The sequence below is a fragment of the Stegostoma tigrinum genome, chromosome 38 (assembly GCF_030684315.1).
Source record: "Stegostoma tigrinum isolate sSteTig4 chromosome 38, sSteTig4.hap1, whole genome shotgun sequence".
NCBI classification, from domain to species: domain Eukaryota; kingdom Metazoa; phylum Chordata; class Chondrichthyes; order Orectolobiformes; family Stegostomatidae; genus Stegostoma; species Stegostoma tigrinum.
Window position 1 is genome coordinate 22,152,118 of NC_081391.1, and position 27,277 is coordinate 22,179,394.

The following is a 27,277-nucleotide window of genomic DNA, read 5'->3' on the forward strand; positions in this document are numbered from 1 at the left end:
ATATTTGAATATTCATTATAAAATGCACTCCTCTGAAGATGAGCAGATAATCATTTACGTCTAGGTATTCAGTGGTTTGCGTCCAAAAAGCAGAATTCAAGTCCAATTTTACCTTTTGTTTCTAAGTTTCATCTTCCTAAGGTGTTGGCTATGGGCAGGTTAAAGGTTTCATTGATAAGGACAGTACTCCAGTGCCTCATCCAAGTGAACATCTTCCACGGTGCAAGCTGGCAAACTATTCATTTCTTGGGGCATCACAACCAAGCCCAAATTCTCCCCTTCCCTCCCCTTATCTCTCATTGCCACTGCACATTATGAAGACAAAAATAAATCAGCTCAGAGACGGGGAACTGATCATTATGGTCAATTTATCTACATAGTGTCCTTCATTGTACATTTGCTTTTGTTAAACATAGTCTGTCGTTTAACACTGATGGGAGATTCACATCTCAGGTGTATACAGACACACACAGCACACACAATATTCTAAGCTGCTCCTCTAATGAAACAGTAATTGCATAGTAACATCATAATCCTACTTTGGATTCAGCCATACTGGTACTCAGATGTTTACTAGATCAGACAGATTATTTAAATTTTGCCCTCCCCACCCCACCTCCTGCTGAGGTACAAATGCCAGTTAACTTCCAATGTCTTCTCCCAAGTGGACAGTCTTCATGAGCGTGTGTGATCTACACAAGCTTTGAGAATTCAGCAAGGAAAAGGCAAATTTGCAGAATCCTACATCCTACATGTATTTTATCATTTCACTGGATAACAATCAGACAAAGGGTGTCCTACCCAGATCCTCAACTTGAGATATGACTAAGCCATTGGTCGGGACCTGTCCAGGTAGCTAAAACCCCCGCCACCTCTTTCTACAGCTATGATGACTTGGCACATTGAAGCCAATTGAATGGTTCACCCTCCTTGTACAGCAGCCCCTCTGGTCACCATAGTGTGTCTTTACTTTCACCCTCCGAAATAAATTAGGAAATAGCATCTAGTGAGAAAGAACTTTTTGAAGGAGATTTCAACTTAAATGCAGCTTCCCACCCCACAGTTCCTTTTGCCTGGTTACTGTACCACCCTATTTCCAGGCTATGTTACCAGAGACCCTTCCAAACTTGCTGAGAGGTCTCTCCATGTGTCAATGGCACTCCCCACCACGCTGGAAATGCCAATGCCAGAGTAGGTTGAGACAGATCAACGTGATGAAAGCAAGGCCAGCGGATGAGGGGCAGAGGTGAAGTCAAGGAGCCCAGTAATTTATGCTAACCAGCACCACATTTAATATCTGCCACAACAGCAGAAAAGCGCTGTGATTACCCACCCTTGCACTTTTGCTTCAGTGGGGGTTACAATATGAAATGGACTGTCAGTGCATCAATAGAGGCAGACTTTGACTTTATTGCCCAAACAGAAGTTAGCCCAACTTCTGCCGTGTCCAAAACATTCCATTTCTCCAAGGCAGACATTGCAATAACTGCTGCAGATCTAAACAAGAATCGCAGTCAACTCAACCGTGAATTCAGCAAGAGTGGTGCGCTGGTGTGACTCCATTTTGCAATGAGTCTGAAATATCCACACGCTGATTTCTACAAGGACAGTGCAAAGGGACATTTGATCGCTGGTGCTCACAAAGTGGGCACAAGTGTGTGGAAACTAAAACAAGCGCAGAGTCCAGAAAAACCGGACTTAAAGCCAAGAGCACCCTTGAACTTTCCTATCAGGAGGAGAGACATGACAAAGCATCTTTAAGCAATTAGGATCGGACATCTCCATTGTTTCCACCAGCAGGAAACAGTCAGCAATGGATTTAAAGTTGACTGGCAAAAACAGATCAGAGCAATTTAATTTTTAAACCATGCGTTCATTTGGTACACATTGCCTGAAAAGGGTGATAGAAGCCAAATTTAGTTGTTAAATATTTTAATAATTATTTTCAAAGGAGTCTTGAACAAATACTTGCAGCATTACAGGGGAAGCAGCAGGATTAATTGAACTTCCTAGGAGCCAGAAGAGGTGCAGTGGATCAAAAGCCATCTTCTGTGCTGTAAGATTTTATAATATACACCCAAGCTGAATTCACACAGTTTTGTTCAATAAAACTGAATTACTTGAAATTTTTCCAAATTACCTCCAGTATACACAATTGATCAAAAGGATTTTCAATCCTGCTGCATAATATCAGGTTGCTTGGAAATGGCCCAAATGGCTTTACGAGAAACAAACTGAATTTCTGCAGTACAGACGCTACTGCTACATCAGTCTGCAGCTGCCATTTTACACATACAGCAAGATCCCATGAAGGAGCAGCAAAGTGAACGCCCAGAGAATTTGTCTTCAGGTGCTCATTGGGAATATTACGGCAACATTGACTTGGAATAAGCTTCGTACTCCTGCTCGCACAGTGCCAGGGGCTCAATAAGAGCTGCCTTAGTTCAACATGTCACCTGAAGGGGAGTGCAGCACTGCCTCGCTGCTACACGAGGAGAGAGTCTGGACTGTATACTTAAGTAACTGAAGTAACGATTTGAATGCCTCATCCTTAGAATGAGAGAATGATTTCTATAGGAGATACCAACAGTGACAATGGACAGCCAAAGTGGACATATTCACGCTGATATTTGACATTTTTAAATAAACTCAGTAAGTTTCCATTTGCTTAATCTGAGATATAAACAAAATCGAACCTGCTGTCATTCTGGTTTGCTCTAAAGGAGAAACTTACAAATGTAGGGTCAGCAGACTCTGACTCGGAATTGTGCTGATCATGTTGACTGGCTGATTGTGGCAGGCTAACTGGAGAAAAGCACTGCCAAGGGAGGTCCAGCTGAACAAGGGCATGGAATAACAATCAGAAGCTGGAACATCAGCTGAAGGTGCCTAGCAATGCCACTGTTAGTGATTATGGATGGGCCTAATATCAGTTAATTCAGTGCAGACTGAAGACAGAAGTCGTCAAGGATTTCACCAGTCCCTACAATTCAAGAGCTAAAGATGATGTTTTAACCATCGAACCTGAAGGTCACAGATTCGACAACTTGCAAGAGGCAATCACCAAGATCTTCAACAGATGGGCAGCTGAGGCTAAATGTGTAAACTCTGTGGCCCACAACCCAAAAGTTCACCTTGTTATGAGGGATCTTTCCCCAGGGTTGGCGCGGGGCGGGGGGTCCTAATTCAATCCCATCTCACACAAATGAACTTCAAAAAAGGGTTCACATTAAAGGTTACGAGGAATGTGAATTGGATATTGTATTGCACTGTTTCAACTATCAACCCTCACGTTATCCTGAGCAAGTACCTCAGCTTCAGAATCAAACATAAACACCAACATCCCCCACCCCTCCACATGTCAGATCTATTGAGGCAATAAATGCAAAATTACCAGTAGGGCTGGTTACACAGAGCAAAGGCTGGAGGCACACAGACAAATATACTGCATTATAGATCACACAATATCATACACTTTTGCCTTGATTGAACTATGACTAAAGTGCTACAACATCACTAAGTTAATCAATTTAATACATATTGCATTTAGAAAACAAAAAAAAGAAAGAACCTCACTCATGATCTGTAAACATGCTGCTTTTAAACAAGGCAAGAGAGTGGTTTTTGTCACCAAATGGCTTCCTCAGTTCCCAGAAGACACAGCAAGCTCCAATAATCACTTTGCATCTCTGTTCTTAGAGCTGAGTGCAGCTGTCCCCACCCACCTCAGATTTACTAAGACATGTAAAAGGATCGAGTCAACAAGGCAGATGGTAACCCCAAAAAGTTCGGTTCTGAGCTGTGTGAGTAATTGGAAAACATGGAGAAAGAATGAAAGATGCAGATTGGATAGGAAGTCTCAGTTCCACAGGTCATCAAGAAGCTTCTTTGACAGAAAGAACTTCCAAACTAAAGTCCTAACAGGCAGACGGTTACTGTTAAACAGAAGTATTCTCTTCTGTAAAATTCTCCACTCAAGGACTTGACTGTTAGACCATGGCTTCATAAGTGGCCTGTGTTCAAGTGAATGGTACTAAGCTATTTTACACTGGAGGCCTTCCCTGCCAAATTTGCTAACATGCAGTTAAAACTGGCTATTTATCCAGCACAGTTTCCAGAGGAGACATCAAGCGATTCCTCTCTGCCCTGGAACACGTGAGTGTGTTCCTGCCTATCAGATACAATAGTTAGTGGATTTTTGCCACTTCTTGGCTCCAGAACACAGCAACACACAGGAAAATGCCTTCAGCCAACTCCCTTACAGCCCCTAACATGTGAGGACATAAAGCATACTTGAATTCAAAATAACTTGGTTACAATGACACCTTAATTTTCTCCAATGCAGGGAAACCCAATCAAAAATCCTGAGATACAGCAGTTAGGATAATTAATGGGAGCTTCTTTGATTGAAGGCTGCAAGGAAGCAATTCTATGTCAATTACCCTTTTATTTTTTGTAAAGATGGGGATTTCTCAAAATTACTGTAAGAGCAGTTTCACGAGACATAATGCATCATGATAGCTTGGGATTAAAGAACTGAGTATCTTTTAAAAGCCTTACATCTGAAATTCTGGATAGCTTTCTACATTAAATTCTGATCCCTACCTTTAGAATGGAAAACACCATGTAAACACGAGATGCTGTAATTACACCTGCTGGTTGGGCTAAAGCAAACAAATTTATACAAGATTTGTGAATTTGGAATGGAACAGAAAAAGTCATAATGGACCATTTTAAAACAGTAAATGAATAACAATATGGTCAATTCTTAGCAGGATATGAATGAACAGTGAATTAAAATACAAAGAAAAAAAGTCAAGTAAGTTCCACACTGGAATATTAAGAGCTATGGAGGAAAATGGAGTGGGAGCATGTGATTAATTTAGTGGGAGAAGCAGGCTCAAATGGGCTAAATGGCCTTGTCCAGTTCAATCCTTTATGAAGTTGTCGCACTTTCAAAGATAGCTCAAAACAAAATATCGAGGTGAAGGAAAGTGCCTCCCACTCCATCTACCTGGAACAAGTTGAGTCAGTCAGTTGGGTTCCTGATGAGCATTTTAAAACAGTTAGGTTTTGAAGTCAACTGCCCAACTTCAATGTTAGGAAGAAAGTTAGCAGCAAGTTAGAAGGGTCACTTGAACTATTCAGTACTATCAAGAGTGGATCTCTACATTAACTCCATTTTCCCCACTCAAATCCCTTGATCCCTTTAGTGCCCAAAAATCTATGGCTTTCAGAGCTGAAGATGCTCAAAAGCTGAGCATCCACAGTCCTCTCCTGTAGAAGATTCCCAAGGCTTTTTCCAATTCAGCAAAATGCCAAGTTTTACAGAAAGCCACTGATCAGATGACTTCAAGTCAGGGACACTTGTTTAGAAATTTAGTCATGAACCTCACTGCCAACTATCGCTAACATTCTTTCTTCTCATTCTACAAGGCACTAGCCAAACCACACCCAGAATACTGCAAATAGTTTTGGTCCCATTATCTAAGGAAGGATTTACTGCCATTGGAGGCAGTCCAGAGAAGGTTCACTAGATTGACGCCAGGCATGATGGGATTTTCTTATAAGGAGAGGTTGAATCGATTGGACCTGTACTCAAAAGTTCAAAAAATATACAGGAGACCTTAGCAAAACGTAAGGGATACATGCAGAGAGGTTGTTTCCCCTCACAGGAGAGTCTAGGACCAGAGGGGCAAGTCTCAATGTGAAGGGGTCACCCAAATAATAAAGACGGAAAAAATTCTCTTGGAGGATATTCAAATCCCTTACTGCAGGGGCTAGACATTATAGAAATCAAAGGCTGAGATTGACAGTGAATCAAAGGTTATGTGGAAAAGGCAGATGAGCGGAGGTGAGCATTATCAGATCAACCATGGTCTTATTGAACAGTGGTGCAAGGTCACTGGAGAAAGTGGTCTACTTCTGTTCCTACATCTTATCGTCTTCCTCCATCCCACATGGAAGACAGAATTTCCTCAGGATTACTTCTGGTGACCACTGTGACTTCAATGGAAATTGTGCTAGTAATTGCAATGGGATTTCTGCAAGTGTAGTGTTGATGAGAAGCTCAGAATGGTGATACTTTCCTTGCTTTTGACTGTGCAAATTAAATAATGGACAGAACACACTCGGTTTGTAGGATCTGCCAGATGCAATGCAGTGGGTGCTGTACAGTAAGACAAGCCGGGAACTTTATTCACATTCTTTTGTTCTCTTGTATTTTTTGTTTCCTTTTCCAAGGTTACATTTTGACTCACGCATTTCATCCAGGCCACAGCAACTCCATTCGTTAAAATGGTCCAACTCATTGCTACCACTGAAAATTTAATGTGGCTCACCCCATCCCCATTAACTTACCAGCGGTTTTGCTCTCGTTAAAAATCAGCCTTTGAAACTGGTCAGGCTCTCTCTATACAGCTCAGCAAAGAAGCTCCACTGCCCTGTTATCCAGTCACTTGGGTTAGTTCTATATACAGGCATTAGGCAGATGGGATTCCCCTGAACAAAATGAGGAGAGGTTACACTAAACCTGGGGTAAGCACAGCACTGGCTCACTCACCATTTACAAGACAACTCCCAGAGCAGTAGTAATAGTGGTAGTAGGTAAAAAGAAACAGGAGGTCGGGGATTAACAAGCAAGCCGACCCCAAATAGACAGATGACACATTCAAAATTGAAGGACGCTTTGAGTGAAGCAGACAGCTGGAGAGGGCGGGGGGTGAGGGAAGAGAGAGAGAGAAATTTTAAACTTTTGATTGCAGGAGACAGAAGCAGTTTAAGCTGCTTTTCCTCTCGATTTATGATGCCAAATCCGGTTCCTTGTAAATCCATGAAGAACTGGGTCTGCACAGGATGGGGAAGCTGGCTTGAGAAGTGTAGACGCTGAGGAGCTGGCTCATGGACACAGACTTCCCAGACTCGGAACCAAACAAAGTGGTGCTGGCATGAAAGCAGATTCAGAGTAAGGAACAATTCACCCCATTGTCATGTTTCATTGCATTTACACTAAAGCAAGCATTTCTGCTCAATCGCACGCATCATGCAGCTCGTGCTGGCCACTAACAGCAGGGGAGGAGGGAATGAGAGTTTGACTCGAGCGGGACTCAGAAGTGACAGGAGAGCAGACTTTGTTTTCTAAAGAAACGAGGGAATACAGAGGATGAGAAGGGAAATGTTCCAGTCTTTTTGCACTTGTAACAAAATGTAAAGCGTAAAGGTTAAATAAAAAAAAAGTTTGCCCACCCTCTTAATTTTCAGTGGTGACATTTAAACAGCTAATTTAACATCAGTGACCAGAGAGTAAATTGGTCATACAGGTATTTCTATCCAACCCTAAATAAGGAGTTATATACAGATACATTTTACAATTACTTCATACTTTTTTTTAATATAAGGAATGACTATATCGATTAACAGCGAGGTGGAACTTCCAAGTCGTTTGGTATTCGGGCATCATCCAACTGAGATGTGCAGAGGCATGGAGAACAAAAAAGGGAAAACCACCCAATAGCTACTGAAAATATTCTGCTCAATGTTCACGCCCCGCACTCTCTCCGTCTCTCAAAGAGAGTTTGTTGCTACAGGACAAATGTTCAGACAGCAAGGTGTCATCAAACGCCCTGAAGTGGCTGTGTGCTGTGTGCAAATCAAGGCAGCAAGTTAGCATGGGCTGTTCAACTGGGAGGGCATAACTGAAGCTTTATGGCCAAGTCTGACTTCACCTTCACCAGGCACCAGCACAGCCCAATACTGGCAGAGCAACCGAGAGTCAAAGTGCCAACTAGGGTCACTCCCTAACCCAATTCCCTGCAGGGAATGGCAACACCAAACCAGAGTTAAGTCAGCATGCCGTGCAGGGCAGTCTTTCCAGGACTGTGCGGCTCAGCCTGACATCATGTGATGGCTGCACCAAGCCGGGGTTTGCGAGGAGCCTTTCTGATCACCAATATCTTGGAAACAAAAAGCAGGCAGTGCGGGCTACTGCCATCATGCCCCACAATCCCAGGACTGGGGCATGTTACAATCACTGAGGGGCTCTCGTCAACATGATTGAGAAGTACCACAGATAGCAGCTGCGTTATGTCGGCTTCCCCACAACCCAGTGTCAGCTCTGCTCACCTTCTCCCCTTTCCCTCTGCCTCACATGATGCCTCGCATACCAAGGAATCTTCCAAGTCCCTCAATAGCAAAAAACCTCTACAATCACGTAAACATATACTGTACTTAAAGGACGTCACATGATGCTTCTTGAAGATTTCACTGGATGTGGCGCATAGATAAATGAACCATCACGCACTCATGCGCACACGGACACACACGCTCAGACTCAAAACAAACATACAGTATAGTGTAAGAGATCGATTACATGTTGAGACTTCAGAACTGTTGAGACAGTAATGCGCATAGTCGCTTCGACACAGCCTCCTTGCTTGTGCGTAGTGTGAGGCGGTACATCTGAGGGAAAGGAAAGAGACAAACTAATATGAGCCACTTCTACTGGCACCTACAGATCAAATCAAAATAGGACAAAGGGCACCATGCAGAGAAACCCCATTAAAAGTAGTTTGCACAGGTTAAGCCAGGTAGAATATTACTTTTGGCACAAGCAAAGTCAAGGAGAACAAAGCCTCCAACCAACTGCAAGCCAGACCCTCCCAAACTGCAACACTTCCTTCCCCCCCAACCCCTTTGGACGGACAGTACAGAGCTCTGCCACAAATGGTCTCCACCGGAGGTCAGCAAACAGCCAGCATAAACTGCAGGTTTAATAAAACCACTGACCCACTGAGGATTTGGGGCTCATGGCTCTCAAGGTTTACATCTGGTAACTTGATCTACAGAGCCTGGCACCCATCACACCATTAAATGACACAGGACATTAGGAGATTAAATCCACTCATATGGCCTCCAACTACCACCTTAAACATTCAACCCTTACACCACCAATGCACGGGGCGGCAGTGCATACATCTAAGAGAAGTACTGCAGTAACTCACTAAGCCTTCTTTGACAACAACTTCTAAGTCAGTGACATCTATACACACAGGAAAATGAGGGCAACAGGTGCCTGACCCAGAACTATATCTTTTGTTCAGTGGTGCCAGATCAAAATCCTGCAACTCCCTTCCTAATAGCATTGCACATGTCTCCACATCACATGGACTGACAGGATTTGAGAATACAGTTCATCACCATCTTCTCAAGGGCAGTAGTGCTGTTCTAGCCACCAACACCCATATCCCACGGATGAATAAGTCACCAACCTGTGCCTGACTGTTGGGTTCCAGCCTCAACAAACATCCGACCTGGATGGATTTTGTGTGAATGACTCCTGCGCCAACAAAATTGTCACGATTGGGGTCAACATCCTGCAGCAGAGCGGAGCCGAACCCTATCAACTATGAGAACAAAAGAGGAAAGAGATAATCTCTGGATTACTCCCAGTTCCACATGCCAGTGACAGACTAGGAAAAAGAAGATAGGGCAGATAAATCAATGGCTGAGGAGATGGTGCAGTGAGCAAGGATTCAGATTTTTGGATCTGTGGGATCTCTTCTGGGACAGGAAAAACTTGTTCAAAAGGTTTGTGTTTCACCTGAACTGGAGGTGAACCAATATCCTGGAGTGGAGATTTGTATGCTTACTTGGGAGGGTTCAAACAAGTTGGGAGGGAGGAGGTCAGGGGAATCACTTGGAGGGATCCTAAGTACTAGTCACAATAGAACATAGAACATTACAACGCAGTACAGGCCCTTCGGCCCTCGATGTTGCGCCAACCTGTGAAACCAATCTGAAGCCCATCTAACCTACACTATTCCATTATCATCCATATGTTTATCCAAAGACCACTTAAATGCCCTTAAAGTTGGAGAGTCTACTACTGATGCAGGCAGGGCATTCCAAGCCCTTACGACTGTGAGTAAAGGACCTATCTCTAACATCTGTCTTATAAACGATCACCCCTCAATTTAAAGCTACGTACCCTCATGCTAGCATCACCATCCGAGGAAAAAGGCTCTCACTGTCCACCCTATTTAATCCTTTGATCATCTTGTATGTCTATTAAGTCGCCTCTTAATCTTCTCTCTAACGAAAACAGCCTCAAGTCCCTCAGTCTTTCATCATAAGACCTTCCCTCCATACCAGGCAACATCTGGTAAATCTCTTGATTGAGGAAAGCATTACTGCTGTACTTAGGCAGGTTATTTCTGAAGGATTGCCCAGTGAAGCCACATGGGTGGAACTCAGAAATAAGAAGGGGATGATATACATGGATGGATTGTAATATAGACCCCCCACTCAATAATTAGCAGGAATTTGAACAAATGTGTCACAAGATCTCATGTATATTTAAGAATAATAGGGTTGTACTAGTCGGGGATTTTTCACTTTCCAAACAGACTGATCTTCATAGTGTTAAGGGCTTGGATGATGAGGAATTTGTTAAATGGATTCAAAAATTTTCTTTATCAATATGTAGATGTACCTAGAGAAGGAGCTCTTAAGTTCTTACACAATGACTCTTTTTAGCCCTTCTTGTTGAACTGCTGGATCAGCTAAAAAACATCTTTCCAGCTCCTCGACCTGGAGACTTCCACTAACTTGCTCAACAATCTGTCCTTATATTGGAGTGAAATTGTACTTCTGAGCTCAATCTGCTATTGGCCCCTGACCAACATCTGCAGGTAAAACTCAGCTTTATAAATATTCTACATTAAACTTCCCATGTTGCTGATCAGTCATTTCACACAAATCATACGCTCTTTCGGACAGGCTGTTTCAACCTCACTGTTCAAAAGGATTTTGACATTTCTACAAAATAGAAACAAGTATCCTTCATAAACCCATTGAGCCCCCTAACTTTTGAATCCAAGATTCTAAATGATAATATTTTAAAATTATCATCACATTAGCACAGTCCTCTTGACACCTCACTAGGAATGATTATTCTTCTCACATGGGTTGAGTGGAAAACTTACAAGTCACCACTTAGGGCGAGATCTTAGGTACGACAGCTTTGAAAAGCATATCAATCATGATTGGATGGTGGAGCTGAGTCAATGAACCAAAAGGTCGAATTCTGCTCCAATATCATAGTCTTATTGATGCTCCTCAGCCAATAGTTCACACTCCATTATGGACAGTGCAACAAAGGCAATGAGTTTTAATTGATAAAGGAAGGAGTTTACCTTAGCCTTGGTGACCTCACTGTCCATTGGGTGATTAGCTTTAAAGATCTTCTGTGCTTCCTGCTGGGGACTGGTGAGAAAGCAGAAAAGAACAAGGTACCATTAATAATACAATGGCAGTGATGTTGAAAGTTCATGCAGATCATGAGAATATTTTACAATCATGTCAGACATTTCCACTGCCTGAAAATGTTATCAATACCAAACCTCCCCAGAGCCCGAGCCTCCATCAGACAGGGTCATCACTACCCAGTGTGCTTCCCAGAACTCCAGACTCTGTTCTCTGTACCTGCTGAGCTGCTTCCAACGCTGGAAGAAGTCTTCAGATGCCATCTCTGTTGGTTGGAAAAACTTGTTCACAGTTATGGGTAGCTTTAGGGTGATATTCTGCATGGTTCCACCATATCTACCAACCAAGGGAGAGACAGAGACAGACAGAGAGAGGTTTTAAAAATAAAATTTTGGTAGATACTTTAAAAAAACCATTAGATTTAGGGAGTTTGATTCTCCTTTCCATTTGTGTTATTAATAGCAAACAGAGGAAGTTATGCTAAAAATTTTTGGAAGAATGAGTGGGTAAAGGTTACAAAGTATGAATCAATAAATTACAGCTATTAAAAGTTGAATGTGCATGAGACAGAAAGCAATGTTAGAAAAGATGGTTTCAGATGAAGTCGGCTATCACAAAGTAAAATCTGTACCTGAACTGAATGTTCAGCAAGGGGGCTTCAGTAAAATCAGACAAACATTCAATGTTAATTACTTGCTGAACCTGTGCTCCACCTTCTACAATCGGCTCCACTGGCTTGGCCTGAATATTCAGCTGTGGCACCAGGGTTAAAGAATTTAATGAGCTATCTATTGCACAACACCACCTTCTTTGACTCCTCAATGTCTCTTCTTTCCCACATTCTCAGTGGTTAGCACTGCAGCCTCACAGCACCAGGGACCCTGGTTAGATTCCAGCCTCGAGCGACTGCCTGTGTGGAGTCTGCACATTCTTCCTGTACTTGTGAGGGTTTCTTCTAGGTGCTCCAGTTTCCTCCCACAGTCCAAAGATATGCAGGTTAGCCATGGATTGGCCATGCTAAATTGCCCATAGTATCTAGGATGGAGAATGCAGGGATAGGGTAAGGTGCAAGTCTGGGTGGAATGCTCTAAGGGCGGTGTGAACCCGATGGGCTGAATGGCCTACTTCTACACTTCTACTACATAGGGATTCTATGATATGCACCTCATTTCTATAAACTTCCATGGACAGCAACTGCGTTCCGGCACCTGGACAAATTTCTATTTTTTGCAGCCCGACATAGACAATATAATTCAATTGACTATTCTGTTTTTTGTGCAATGCAGAGAGACAAACAGAATACATATGCGCAGAAGGACGACATAACCAGTCCCAGCCCAGAAACTTGAATGCGTGATCTGGGCTGACACTCCAATGTTGGGCCAATGGAACACATCACAGTTGGAAACAGAAAAAATGCTAGAAATCACAGCAGGTCAGGCAGCATCCTTGAAGAGAGAGCAAGCTAACATTGAGTTTAGATTAGATTAGATTCCCTACAGTGTGGAAACAGGCCCTTCGGCCCAACAAGTCCACACCGCCCTGTGTAGCATCCCACCCAGACCCATCCCCCTATAACCCTCACACCCCTGAACACTACAGGCAATTTGGCATGGCCAATCCACTTAGCCTGCACATCTGTGGACTGTGGGAGAAAACCGGGGCACCCGCAGATGACGACTCCAGACTTGAACAGTTAACTTGATCTTTCTCTCCACAGATGCTGCCTGGCCTATGATTTCCGGCATTTTTTTTGTTTTTCAGTACAGATTTCAGCATCTGCAGGAAATTGCTGCTTCATTACTGTTCGAGGTGCCATTAAAAAGACACACTTGACACTGTTGTGAAGCTTACCCACAAGTTGAGCTCTCCTTGGTCCTTGAGCAACACTGCCAAAATGCAACTTGGTCATTGTTGCTTGTGGAAGCTGACTGCCACATTTCCTCATTATAACATTAGCTACTCAAAAGCAAGATGTTCATGGCTCATTCCACCTACATTGCTTGTTCCCTGACTTGCAAACATAGAACCCAGTATTTTCATTAAAGTTATTGCTACCTCCATGGAGATAATCCTGGGTCAAATACAGAACACAACTGGACTTAGCAGCTGCAGAAAGGCTGCCAACATCATTAAAGAGCCATCCCACCCCAGTAATGCTCTCCTACAACCTCTCCTGTCAGGCAGAAGATACAGAAGTTTGAACATGCACCAGCAGGTTCAGGACCAGCTTCCCCCCAGCTGTTATTAGTGATGATTGGACTCCAACTTCAAATAATTCTGATCTTGCTGATGTTGGTGTTGCCTAGCGCACGTCCTGTGCGATGTAACCTGTATGCCTCTGTCCAAGTTTTTTTTTCCACCCAATGATCTGTATGTTCTTGCTTGCTATGATCTGCCTGTACTGCTCGTAAAACAAAACTTCTTACTGTACTTAGGTACACATGATAATAAATTAAATCAAATTATCACTGTAAAATCTCACTGAACGTGTGCTGCATTTTTGTAAGCATCATCCTTCAGATAATTTCCTGCTAGCCTGCTTGTGCCCTTGACTGAATGATTCGGCAAGGCAAGACATTTGACTCATTGTATCTATGAAGGTGCCACCAATTACAACCACTGGTATTTTCCTATATTCCAATTTTCTTCTTTCCAAGGTTTTTGTTCAATTCCCTTTTGAAAGTTACTATTGAAATTTCACCCATCATGCTTTCAAGAAGCATCTCCTAGACCATAACTCCATGGATAAACAAAAAAACTTGTGTCTCAACTGCTTCTTTTGCCAATTAGACTGTTTTCAAAAAAAATCTCATGAAATGTAGACATCAAAATACTGGCTTATTGAGATGGTGATAATGAGCCATCTTCTTGAAGCACTGCAAGCCATGAACAGGCAGGTATACCCACAGAGCTGTTAGGAAGGGAGCTTCAGTATTTCTTTTACCCAGAAACAGTGAAGGAACAGAGAGATTTTTAAGAGATAGTAGGAACATGTAGACTGAAGGAGAGTGATGTGCTGGTTTCAGATTTAGTAGGAACTGCAGATGCTGGAGAATCTGAGAAAACAAGGTGTAGAGCTGGATGAACACAGCAGGCCAAGCAGCATCAGAGGAGCAGGAAGGCTGACGTTTCTGGCCTAGATCCTTCTTCAGAAAAAAAGTGAGATTTTTAAGCCAGGATGGTGTGTGGCTTGGAGTTGAACTGGTAGGTGTCCCAAATATCTGCTGCCCCTGTCCTTGCAAATGATAGCAGTTGCAGGCTTGGAAGGTGATGTTGAAGGAGCCTTGGCGAGTCGTTTTAACTAATTATTCCATCAGGGAAAACAGTTTCTCTCTGCTTAGTCTATATACACCATCATAATATAGAACATTTGCATTAAATCTCTTAAACCTTCTCAGAAAGGAGAATAATCCAGCTTTGCCACTTAACATATGATGAAGAAATCTGAACAGAATTTTGTTTCAAGGTGTTTTTTCTAAAATTGGTCCTTCAGTAATGGCCCTTCTAGAAGCCTTCACCATATCCCATAATGAAGAGGAAAACACATCCCTATTAAATTCTGATCCATGCCAACAGAAAGCAAAAGGATATCATTTTGCAGCTCTCCAGGGCAGCTAACATTCAGTGTGAAGTTTAGGAACTGGACAGAAGTTTTGTTCCCAAAGAACAGGTACATTCGACCTAGACATGGAGACAAGATAAATAAATCAGTTCTCTCATTGACAAGGTCTTTGGCAAGGCCAGCCAAAATAGACAGCATAAGAGATTAAAACATTGTTTACTAGAAAAATCTAATCTTCTAAATGGAAGCAATACGTTAGCAATCAAAGAGAGACCAGGAAGGTTCCGAGTTAGCTCTCAAATTACAGAATTGGTCTTTGGAAACCTCAGAGAGATGCACCCTCAGTCAGAGGTTGGGTTAAGCATTCATATCTGGCTTCCCACTCCCCAACTACATGTGTGGAAAATGCATACATATGATTGAGGTCAGGATTTGCTCTGAACTTTTTTTTCTTTATTCATTCCGGGATGAGGGCGTCACTAGCTGGGCAGCATTTATTGCCCATCCCTAATTGCCCAGAGGGCAGTTAAGAGTCAACCACATTGCTGTGGGTATGGAGTCACATGTAGGCCCGACTGGGTAAGCATGACACTTTCCTTCCCTAAAGGGCATTAGTGAACCAGATGGGTTTTCCCCCAACAATCGACAATGGATTCATGGTCATCATCAGATTCTTAATTCCAGACATTTATTGAATTCAAATTCCACCATCTGCCATGGCGGGATTCGAACCTAGGTCCCCAGAACTTTATCTGGGTCGCTGGATTAACAGTCCAGCGATAATACCAGGAGGCAATCAACTCCCCAATGTGAGGTCTCCAGTGGCAAATAGATTCAATCATACAGCACGGAAACAGACCCTTTAGTCTAACCAGTCCATGTCGACCATTATCGCAAACTGAACTAGTCTCACCTGCCTGCTTTTGCCCCAGTTTCTTCCAAATATTTCTTATTCATGTGCTTTAGTAAGTGTAGTTCAAATGTTTTGAACAGTGTCAACATCCACGACTTCCTCTGGAAGTTCATTCCTCACATGAGCCACTTAAGAAAAAAAACAAAAAATTGTCCCTCGTGTCTTGTTTAAAACTCTCTCCTCTCTCCTTAAAAATGTGCTCTTCATCTTGAAATCACCCACCCTAGGAAAGACACCTACCATTCGCCTTCTCTATAGCCCACATGATTTTATAAACCTCAAGGTCAACCCTCAGCACCCCAGTGAAAAAGTCCCAGCCTCTCCTCATAACTCAAACCCTCCATTCCCGGCAAAACCCTGGTAAATCTTTTCTGAACCGTCTTCAGCTTAATAATATCATTCCTGTAACAGGGCAATCAGAACTACACGCAGTACTCCAGAAGGGGCCTCACCAACATCCTGTACAACATCAACATGACACCCCAACTCCTACACTCAAAGATTTTAGCAATGAAGGCAAGATGAGTCAGATGTGAACTCTCAATAGTCTTGTGCACACACAGGGCCGATGGAACTGGTGGGAAGATGCTGCAAAGAGCCAGCGCACTCGAGCAGAAGTGCTGGGGCAGGGGTAAGGTAAAACACCAAGCTCGAAACTTTCAAATTAAAGAGACAATAAAAAATTTTGCCCAAATTATGAGCATGGGTCCTGAAACCCAACTTAACCTGACTGAAGCCTGCAAACCTCAAGAGCCACTTACCCAGATTCTGTCTGTATTCGGACTTTATTCCAATCTGCAAAAGCTGGTTTTCAAACAGGACTCCGTTGTTTTTGCAGACAAACCTACATTTTAGAGAATAAGGGGAAGACAGAGCATGTGAGAAAAAAACAGCATCAGCTGACACTGAAAAGAATTGTTTACACCTACAACCAAGACAACATGCACGAGGAGAACAGTAGCTATTGAAAGACTTGACCCAGACAATGCTGTCACTTGCACTTTACCATCAACACATTGGAAAGTCTGTGTTAACATCGACTTATCCTCTTGAGCTGCTCCCACAAGTGGTGAATCTTACACCAACAACACTCCACCTCTGCAGCTGAAAATGCTTTCTTCAGATGCACATCAAGCTGGGAAGGATAGAAGCTATAATTGTATAGTTGGGTGATTTACACAGTCCAAGAGGATAACCTCATTAGTACTCATACTATTTTTTTCTCAAAAATAATGTGGGAATTAAACATCCAAAAGAAAAAACAGCCATCTTTCTTACATGTCTACTTTGATCTGTGAACTTTTACAGGATGACATTAGGCAAAGGTTTGAAACATCTCACTGCATTAACACCAACTGCTTGCCACAAATCAAGGCCCTTCCTCCTCCTCCTCCCAAAAACAAACTGAACATACACTCGCCAATTCTCCAAACATACTTATACTTTGCTGAGCTTAAGTCACAATGTGCAATTCTGAAAACATTTTAGACAAATCACTCCACGGTCAGTGCTCCAGTCACACAGCATCAGCAGTTCCCACACAGGAAAGCAGCCATTCCCTCCTTGTCACTACACAGATGACTGAATTCCCTTCTGGCGGCAAGGTCAGTCTTCAAGCTTTTCCTCAGATGCTGTGGTTGACTTTGGTTCAACAACCAATGTTCCATATTCTTACAAATGTTAAGCAATTTGATTTCCTCCTGTATATATACCTGGCACATATCCTAAATTTAAACCATGAAACAGAGTTGCTGTTTGCAGAGAGACAAGGAACAAGTGACATACAGAACTAATTAAAGCTACCAGCCTGACACCACGCTATTTGAACCAACTTATCAGTCAGTGGCATCAATTTACTAACCTGTGCAAATAACCTTTTATCTTTTTGAAAATTCACAAGCATAATCAATGAGCATATCCAGTGGGTTCCCCCCCTCTACTCCACTGAATACAGCCTTGGAGTTTTCAAACCGCTGATCCCTTTCACCTTATAAATGAATACATGCTGTTAATAATCATCAATATACCCTCTACCAATATACTTATGGCAAAAAAACAGGAGAAAATAGAGCTGGTGAAACTAGAATCATAGAATCCATGCAGTGTGGAACTGCAAATCCACACCATAGGTCAACGTATCCCACCCAGACCCATTCCCCCATAACTCACCTAATCTACACATCCCTGAACATTATGGGCAATTTAATATGGCCAACCCATCTTTTGGACTGCGGGAGAAAACTGCAGCACCAAGAGGAAACCTGCGCAGACACGGGGAGAATGTGCAAACTCCATACAGTCAGTCACCCGAGGGTGGAATCGATCGCGGGGTCTTGGCGCTGTGAGGCAGCAGTATCACTGAGCCACCATGCTGCCCCATTCTAGAACTTGGAAGCCCAACCTCATTTAAGAATTCCAAATCAGACACTAAAGTGACTACATCTTTATGGCTTTTGTCAGATGAGAGCAGCACCATCACCAATAACCAGCAGGTGGTGGCAATGTGCCCTACAATAGACTTGAATGAGTGGACGAGACAAGTTGTGTACAGATGTGTCATGAGGTTCCCAACTTCCTGCTCCTGTTGCCAAGAGGCTTTAGTGCCATACCCAAAAGAACACAAGGTGAAAGCCAGGTGACAGTCAACCTAACATCCCATCTCCACTTAGCGGGCCTGGTTAATATCATACACAGTCACCTGCATGCTAAGGCCATGTACTGAAGTCCCACACAAGTCTGGGAGGTTTCACTGAGCCCTAACACCAGGCCCAGGTTAAACTTCAGAGATTTAATTTACCACTGTTGTAGACAGCAACCACCTGGCAGAGATCCTGAGTGCTGAGCTGCATTGACTACAATGGATGGTGACGGGGCTGCTCTTCAAAAAAAATCTATAAAATATCTTTTAAAAGGCAATTCTATGTCCAACATCATAAAAAAAACACAGGTTGAAGTGGACAGAAAGTGAATTAACCTCCTTACTTGTTGAGGAGATCATCAGCATCAGGTACAGGCAAAGCAGGGTCCTCAGAGCCAGCAGCAGGCACAGTTGTGACAGTGCTGAGGGATGGAAACAGACACAGCGAGACAGACACACGCACAGACAAGAAAAAAAAGAGAGGGAGAGCGCGACGGAGGGAGAGAGGGAGGGAGGGAGGGAGGGAGGGAGGGAGGGAGGGAGGGAGGGAGGGAGGGAGGGAGGGAGGGAGGGAGGGAGGGAGGGAGGGAGGGAGGGAGGGAGGGAGGGAGGGAGGGAGGGAGGGAGGGAGGGAGGGAGGGAGGGAGGGAGAGAGAGAACAGAAATAAATAAACATTAAAAAAATTCAAAAGTCAAAAAGGAAAAATGCAGGGAATAGGAGAAAGAGAAAATGGATTAGAAGGTTGAAGAACAATAGAGGAAAAAGATAGCATTCAGCACAGTTGTTATCAATGCTATTTAGTGACCAAAACTCAATGCTGCATTTAAGTGTTAACATGAGCCGGAATTGTTAATCTTACAGGAAGGAGGTTGCATGCACCTCAAACCCAAGACTTGGGGGGGGGGGGCGGGTAAAAATAGGGAACACATGCTTGATCATGTTTAACTACATGATTGATATACAAATTTTTACACACACACACACCTCTCTTAGTCAAGCTGAACATCATCTATGCTGAAAGCATACATTTTTACACACACAAGAACACAATATTCCAGTGTAAGTCTCCATATGAATTTTCATTTTAGTTGAGGCTATACAAAGAAGGCATAATTTAGGCCACCCTGGCTTACTTCCTTGATATCAACTCCTGAATATGTTGTGATATAGCTAAGTAGATCTAGCAACCAGTTTGTTTTTACAAGTCTAGATATTAAGCCTTACAAAAAAAATTTAAATGTTCAGCCAGGCTGATGTTCTAGCCCCTACAAAACCAGTTGGCTATCAGCTTTGATCAATTTTCTTGGTAGAGTTAGTAGATTGCAGGGCTCCATAAGTGTCTTTCAAGAGTCGAGGAACAGACCACACAACTCCATGGCATGCCTGACTAAAACAGGCATGTTTTCACAGATGCATACAAGATATTTTTACTATCACAGTTGCTGAAGAAAAGTGATGTCTGCAGGTTCATCTCCAGTTTGCAGATTGCAAGTCTTTTGCACTTCACATTGCCAATGGGGAGCCAATGAACAAATTGGGATTATCTCCTCACATTTACTCAATAGAAACCTGCCATATTCATCTGAGTTTTTGGCCCACACAGTTTCATGGTTCACCAGTATATCTTACACTGCAACAGTCCTATTGGGTCCTAAAAATACATCTGGGGCAGAGGCTGTTGACATTTTACAAGCTGCACTAAGGACAGAAACTCAGTTAGCCTTACTGAATCAACAAGTTTGCATTTATATAGCATCTTTCATGTAGTAGAATATTTCAAAGCTTCACAGGAGTGTTATCCAACTAAAACATGGAACAATGGGAGCTACTAGGGCAAAGGACCAAAAAAGATGCAAATTTCAAAGCTCCTTAAAAAGGAGAAGGAATGAGGGGTTTGAGGAGGAAATTCCATAGTTTAGATCCAAGCAGCTGAAGGAACAGCCACTAATGGTGGACTGATAGACATCAGGTTTGTACAGAGGAATCAAAAAGGATGCGGCACAGAAGGAAACCATTCGCCCATCGTGTCTATGCCAGCTTTGGTTCTTTTGGCAATCACTTTTCTCCTGTCTCCTTTGGTTCTTGACCCATCTACCAACGGGAATACTATCTGTCCAAATGCCTCAATTTTGAAAAATTTGTTCAAATCTGCTCTCATCGCTTCTGCCCACAGTGGGGCTGCCTACCCATTTATGGAAAGCTTGAGGAAAATTTTTACAAAAAATTTAAACACAGTTTTGTGCTCATGTCTCAGGAAAAAAGAATTCAGAATGGATTCCAGGTCCTTTGTTTTGCTCACCTATCCCAAAAAACTCTCCAACAGAACCGAGCATTATCAGAACAGGTGCTGGTTACAAGAATATCCTGGTTTTGCCAAATGTGTACTCTCCACTCAGACACCGACCACAGAACAAAGCTGCCTACATGGTGCACAGGGGTCTTGGTTGCATAACTGGAGGTAATTATATGGAGATAGGAAGGGTGAGGCCCTGGATCAGGAAAGTTTGCTCTTTATTATCAACAGAGGCTGCGAGAGGCTAGTATTCTTCTGAGCCACTGGCTATAACTCCACAAAGGAGCGACATTTAAACAGCTTAGTTCATGACCCATCACTTTACACATTGGAATGTAGGTGACAAGGGAAGGAAGCAATTCTCTGTCTCCCACTCCATTCACGATAGTGAAAAAACATAATTCTCCCTCGCTCAGCATCCAGCAAGAGCAAATTCCCCTGTTCAATATGTTCAGTTATTCACAGTGCACTTTCCAGTGACTTGTAGCCAAACCTCCCACCAACTGAGTTAACAATCTACCAAATGCCCAAGCTGAAGACCACAGCATGTTACCAGATTCCCAGTCAAGGGAATAAGCTTGTGGTGTCCTATTATGTCACAGACATTGTTCTGTGGCAAAAGAACTCCCAAACCAATCATCTAACCACAACAATTAAATCTCCCTACCCCTCAGCTATGTAACCTGTTAGACTGGGAACAGGGGATAGGAGACAAAATGTCCAGGGTGTCTAATCACCTACAACTAACTCCAAGCAAAAATATATCTTGCCTTAATCCACACGATAAGGAATTTATTTCTCCCATCAGCTTCTACAGGTGGATTTGTTTTTGAAGTAGAATGGGAATGGAAAAGACCAGGAACAATCGTAGTTGAGGAATATAACGATTTCTGCATCACATACCCCCGGCTAGTCAAAAAACTTTCAAAGTGTTAAAATCCAATCAGAATTTTCCCAGTCTTCCATGAATATCAGTCACTGGCTCTCTCAACTGACACCCCACTGATTTCAACTGAAGAAAATTCTTCGAGATTTGGGGAAGTGATCAAATTCTGCAATTCCATCTCACAAAACCCAAAATGAGTGTCATGAGGTTTCCATCACCTCTGTCCAAAGCACAAAAAAAATCAAAAGCATGAGTGCCCAAGGATCAACTGCACAGTCTGCACTCTTCTCAGCCACAGCATTGGTAGGGACCCTTTACTAAAGCTTGACTCAAACAAGGATGTCCAGGATTTCTACTCCTGATCGATACTGGAGAATGAGACCATCAGCGAGAAGGAAGAGGACAGGACCATGGTTGGCTCCAATTCTCTTTAAGAAGTAACCCATTAGTATTTGCTAATTAGAAATAATGGCCTTTGGTCACTCAGTGACCGGAATTTGTGAATGAGTGGTCAAGAACAAACATCAGGCCCTTCAGAACAGAAAAACAGAATAAGGAGATAAATGTCATAGTTATGAAGCAAGGTGTCATGATGACAGAGTAGTGATTAGTGATACCACAATGTCAGAAGATTCCTTGAGCATAGCAGGGAACAAGGGAAAAAGAGAAAACGAACGCCAAGGAAGTTAAATGCTAAGTTTTCTCAAAGCCTATTTTCACATTTCAGGGATCAAGAGTCCTCTGCAAGAGAGTTATGAGCATGGAAACAAAGTGGAGGAAAGTTGGGGAAGAATCTTGGGACAAGGGGCTGGATGACCCTGTTAAGAGCTACACCATGAAAGAAATAAAAATTATTCAATAAAAATGTGTGTGCTATGCATTAACTTTCACACTAAGAAAAAAGCAATTACACAGTCCAAATAGATAAAGACAGCTCTGACAGACCACAATCACTAATTTAAAAGGTGATAATTTAATGAGAAAATGGAGATGGTCATCAATGGACAGGGCAAGGGATTTTGATTTGCCGTGAGCAAATTCTGTTCCAGTTTACACTTACTGCAATAGGAATTTTGAATCAGACGCATAAAAAATGCCAGCTTCTGGCAGACAAAATCGCTTGTCCTAAACAGCTTCATTTTCATCAGAAAAAAGGAAAACACCAACTACTGAACTGAAATTAGAAAACTTGCAAAACAAAACACCACCAAATGGTGCACTCCATGCTCTTAAATCATAAATGATTACAACTCCATGCAGAGTTGCAGACAGCTTGGCATTTGAATCACCTCAAACCTTGAAGCAGATTGAAAGTGATAAGAACATGTGACAAGACAGTCATTCCAGAGGTGACCTGCACATACCAACATACTACCACATCAACTCTGCAATCCAGCATAACCCTGTTATTTCACATGAAATATATACTGCATTTCGTATAGATCCATGGGTTGAAGTCTTGCTTCATGCTAGCAAGGAGACATTTTGAACAAGTAAGATTTTGATTTATATGCAGGATGTGGGCATTCATCATCTGCCCTAATTACAACAGAGCTACTTTGCACAGGTATGGACTCATACACAGGCCAAGACCAGGCAAGGGTGTTAAATTTCCTTCCCTCAAAGTAATTCAAATGGTGAATAATTAGGACTTTTAGTTGCATCCACCAATCAGATCACGGCTGCATTACACATCACTAACTTCAGAACATAATGCTCCTTTGATACTCTTCCGCCAGCCAGCTTAAAAAAAACAGGTTGAATTGATGCTTAAAAAAATGTATATTGATATGACAGGCAGGCAATTGAAATGTTTGTAATTAAAAGTATTTAACAGTTACAATGGTTGTCTCCCATCTCAACACTTCCAACACTGCAGCTAAAGTGAGGTGCAGGAGTATGTCTTTATGCTGTATATATTTGGAGTAAAAACAACATTTTTTTTGGACCCTGGACTGTTTTGGAGCTGGGGATGAACGGGGATTTAGACAGTCCAGCTCCACTCAGTAGTACACTGCTTACTCTGCACCCAGGGTTGCGTCCACCAGCAACGATGCAGGGCTCTCACCCGGCAGATCCAAGCTTCTGCACAATCCCAAATCACAGGCAAGCGTGCAGAGGAACAGAAAGAAAAAAAAAGGAGAAACTGAATCACAAAGAAACCACCATACAAACTACTCAAAGATCAAGTCACAAGATTTTTGCCTTCAAACATTATTTCACATCAGTTTAGATAAAGCAAATTTGGCACAGTGAGGAGCATTACTCTCGCATGTCACGAGTACTCAGCATTATGTACTCCTGGTACCACACAATAGCGAGTGCAGCTCCCACCCACACTACCACATCAAGCACTCCTGACTCACAGGCTTGCACTTTAGGTACAGCATAGTTCCCTCGACAATTCAGCAACAGGATCAAAAGATTGCCCTGTACCACAGCAAGAGACATTTTCCTGCTCCAATTAGTATGTGGCCTTTTTGGCTAAGATTGTCAATTTATGTCAAGTCAGGGCCTGTGGGCTTTCTCTGACCTGACTAAAGAACAATCAAACTCATTTGTTTTATTATGAACAGGAGACAATACCTCACACATTTGGCCCAGACTAGAACTGTACTTGGGTCCCAGGGTTGAGCAAGTCCTATTATCCCTGCCAGGGGTCAGACTTGAATACTAAAATACAGGGTCCTATATTACACTTGGTGTTATGTATTTTGCTCCATGCGACAGGTTAGTTATTAGGAGATTAACCAATGAGGGGCAAATGGAGAGGCCAAAGACCATTCTTGGCTCTAGCAAAAAGTTCAACTCCAACTCAACACTGGTAGCATGAAATAAAAGCAGAAAATGCTGAAAATGTTCGGCAGCTTTCCGGGAGCACCTGCGGGGCAAAAAACAGGGTTAAAAAGGTTCTTAGGAAAGAACACCAATCGAAATGTTAATTCAGGATTAGGCCATTCAGCCCTTAAAAACTGTTCTGACATTGTGCGCGATAACACAATCTGGCTGTGATCTCAGACCCGCATTCCTATCTCCAGTCTTCCCTCCAGAGCCCTTGACACCCACATCTATCAAGATTCCAATTCTACCTTGAATAAATTCAGTAACTGAGCTCCTACAGGTTTTGGCAGAACAGAAATCCACTGACTAACAGAAAAAAATTTGTTTTCATCTCTATATCAAAAAGGAATACCTCTTAGGTCATGAAACATAGGAGCAGAAATAGACTATGAGTCTGCTCTGGAATTTAATGAGAGATTGTGGTTGATTTAATAATCCTCAACCCCACTTTCCTGCCTTTTCTCCATTGCTGTCAATTCCCTTACTGATTAAAAATCTGTCTGTCTATCTCAGCCTTGGCAGTCCTCTGTGGTAAAGAATTCCACAAATTGATCCTCAAAAAATTCCTCATCTGTCTTAAATGGCCGAGGCCTTTACTCTGAGATTACACTCTCTGGTCCCAGACACGCCCATAAGGGGAAATAACCTCTCCATTTCTACGCTGTCAAATCCCCCAAGAACTTTAAATAAGATCTTAAAACTGTATCCCCCAGTTCTAATCTTCCCTATACGAGAAAACATCTCTATATTCACCATCTTTTTTTTTCCTCCATACTGATGCAGAGTACTTCAGCATTTTGGATTTTAATTTTAGGATTACTATGGTCTGCAGAACCTTGCTTCTGTAGGCATGAATTCTGCTTAGAACTGCTATAAGGGTTTAAAGTGAAATAGATTTGGGGTAGCTAAATTTCACTTCAAATTTCTGCTGCTGAATTTTAAGTGTCTGCCATCTCTTTAAGAGAATTTCTATTTTGTACATGACCTTTGAAAACTCCAAGCAAAAGTGGATAAAAAGGAGCTCAACCTTGTTGTGGAGAGATAGCAGGAACTGCAGATGCTGGAGAATATGAAATAGCAAGGTATAGAGCTAGATGAACACAGAGGAGCAGGAAGGCTGACGTTTCAGGCCTAGACCATTCTTCAGAAAAACTCTGTCCCTGAAGGAGGATCTAGGCTCGAAACGTCAGCCTTCCTGTTAATCTGATGCTGCTTGGCCTGCTGTGTTCATCCAGCTCTACACCTTGTTATCAGAGAACCTTGTTGTGTCACCTTTCAATCTAAAAATGTCAAGTGCTCTGCAAACATAATCAAACATTGGAATTAGTCAGCACCTACCAAAAATGATCAGAATCATTTCCAATGTACTTCACATAAATTACATTACTGTTATCATTACAGTAAACATAGCAACAATTACTGTTGCACAGCATGGGTGCCAATCACAATAAGTGATCAACACTGCCACACAGGAGTTTAAATGTCTCACGCACTGGGACGCCAGCTTAGATTGCAAAGTCAAATTTGGATCCACCATCCTTCTCAGTCAAGAGATGAAAGTGCAACCAAACTGAGTCAAACCCAACACAACTCTTCTTTACGCCTTAGGGTTATTAGCATTGAACAGCAATTGTATCATTGTGCTGCATACATGTAAATTACAGCAATATCTTGGGGAGGGCACGTAGAAATATCACTTGGGTCTGACAGTGGGAGAAGGACTCACTCTCGTGCAATGATCGTGGGGGCACACAGGGCTTCTGTCAACCCCAAACCATGCCTTCTGAAAGCCTCAACTTCTTCTGGAAATGCTCCACAGTCACAGGGCAACAACTACAAGCCAACTATCAGATCAAACTGGCTAACAATTCTCCTCATTGTTCAGGCTTGCAACATCAGATCCATCACGAGTGCCAAGGCAGCTCTGCCCAAACTAATACATAAAGGCCTAGCTATGCGCCAACATGCTCAGTTTTGTAAACAACATAAACAAATACTTTGAACACAACTGTGCTGTAAGCATCGCATCAAAGAAGCAGCTTCAGAATGCACAAAATACAACTTGTACAGAATCAGCACTACCACACCAGCTGGATTGCAATTACTTTGTGTCCCCGTTGCAAGCCCAAAGGCCTGGTGACATAAAAGCCACTCGCTTACCGGGAGAAGTTGTCTTCAGATCCAGGTGCCAAGGCACCAGTTGCAGGCACTGCATCAGAAAACACATCCACCAACAGGCTGCCTCCACTGGCAGGAGCGCTCTTCAGACCCAGAAGATCAGCAGATGGAGAGGGCGTGGACTGCAAGGGGAAGAGAGAAGACCAAGGTAAAACTACCAGAAATAATTTCTGCAGCTCACAGTTACATTTACGAAAACAAACACAAATAGCCATGGTAGGTCCTTTTACCCTAGCACAAAATTGAGGAATATCAGATCAACCAAAGGAACTACTTTTGCTCCTATATTTAACGGTCTAGAGCTACAGGAGTGGAGTGAATTGATCTGCACTTGAATTAAAAAAGAAATCTGGGGCAAGAATTTGCCAGTGAGTGAGTGATCAATTTCCAGATTAGAACTTGCAAGGAGACCACAGAACCAAGTTGTATTGAGTCAGTCAAATGCAAATTGGATAGATTTCATTCTTTGGTGAATCAGGCATCTGAGAATCTCAGGATGTGGGGCGAGTGCAATTTGGGAGTGATCCACGGTTCCAAAAGCTCTTCATTACTTGCGGTTTTTGCTTGCATGGCATTTGGTTCTGTTGCCGACTCGTGAACAGTGACTGTTGAGATTACACAACAGCTCCACTACGCTGGTATCGCGTGGCTAATGATTACATTGCGTTTTAACGAGGTCTCTACGGCCAAGGTGACTCAC

At 42.6% G+C, this 27,277-nt stretch overlaps 2 protein-coding genes across 5 annotated transcripts in view; one reads left to right on the top strand and one right to left on the bottom strand.

Moving 5' to 3' along the window:
- The window catches only part of fuz (fuzzy planar cell polarity protein), a 55,730-nt gene extending 33,340 nt beyond the window's left edge, over positions 1-22,390 (top strand). The window contains exon 10 of the mRNA XM_048521166.2: positions 22,286-22,390. Coding sequence (XP_048377123.2) covers positions 22,286-22,374 — 89 coding nt within the window. The 3' untranslated portion in view covers positions 22,375-22,390. The remainder of the gene's footprint in view (positions 1-22,285) is intronic.
- The window catches only part of ap2a1 (adaptor related protein complex 2 subunit alpha 1), a 57,589-nt gene continuing 35,696 nt past the window's right edge, over positions 5,385-27,277 (bottom strand). Inside the window, exons 15-25 of one of the 4 annotated variants that reach the window (XM_059640422.1) lie at positions 26,560-26,699; positions 23,581-23,643; positions 18,723-18,800; positions 16,502-16,584; positions 14,856-14,946; positions 11,894-12,016; positions 11,482-11,598; positions 11,193-11,262; positions 9,267-9,401; positions 8,369-8,457; positions 5,385-6,942 (exon numbers count right to left, since the gene is read on the bottom strand). In XM_059640422.1, coding sequence (XP_059496405.1) covers positions 8,380-8,457; positions 9,267-9,401; positions 11,193-11,262; positions 11,482-11,598; positions 11,894-12,016; positions 14,856-14,946; positions 16,502-16,584; positions 18,723-18,800; positions 23,581-23,643; positions 26,560-26,699 — 978 coding nt within the window. In that variant the 3' untranslated portion in view covers positions 5,385-6,942; positions 8,369-8,379. Of the gene's footprint in view, positions 8,458-9,266; positions 9,402-11,192; positions 11,263-11,481; positions 11,599-11,893; positions 12,017-14,855; positions 14,947-16,501; positions 16,585-18,722; positions 18,801-23,580; positions 23,644-26,559; positions 26,700-27,277 lie in introns of all 4 variants that reach the window. The other 3 variants (XM_059640421.1, XM_059640423.1, XM_059640424.1) reach the window with 3 other exon arrangements.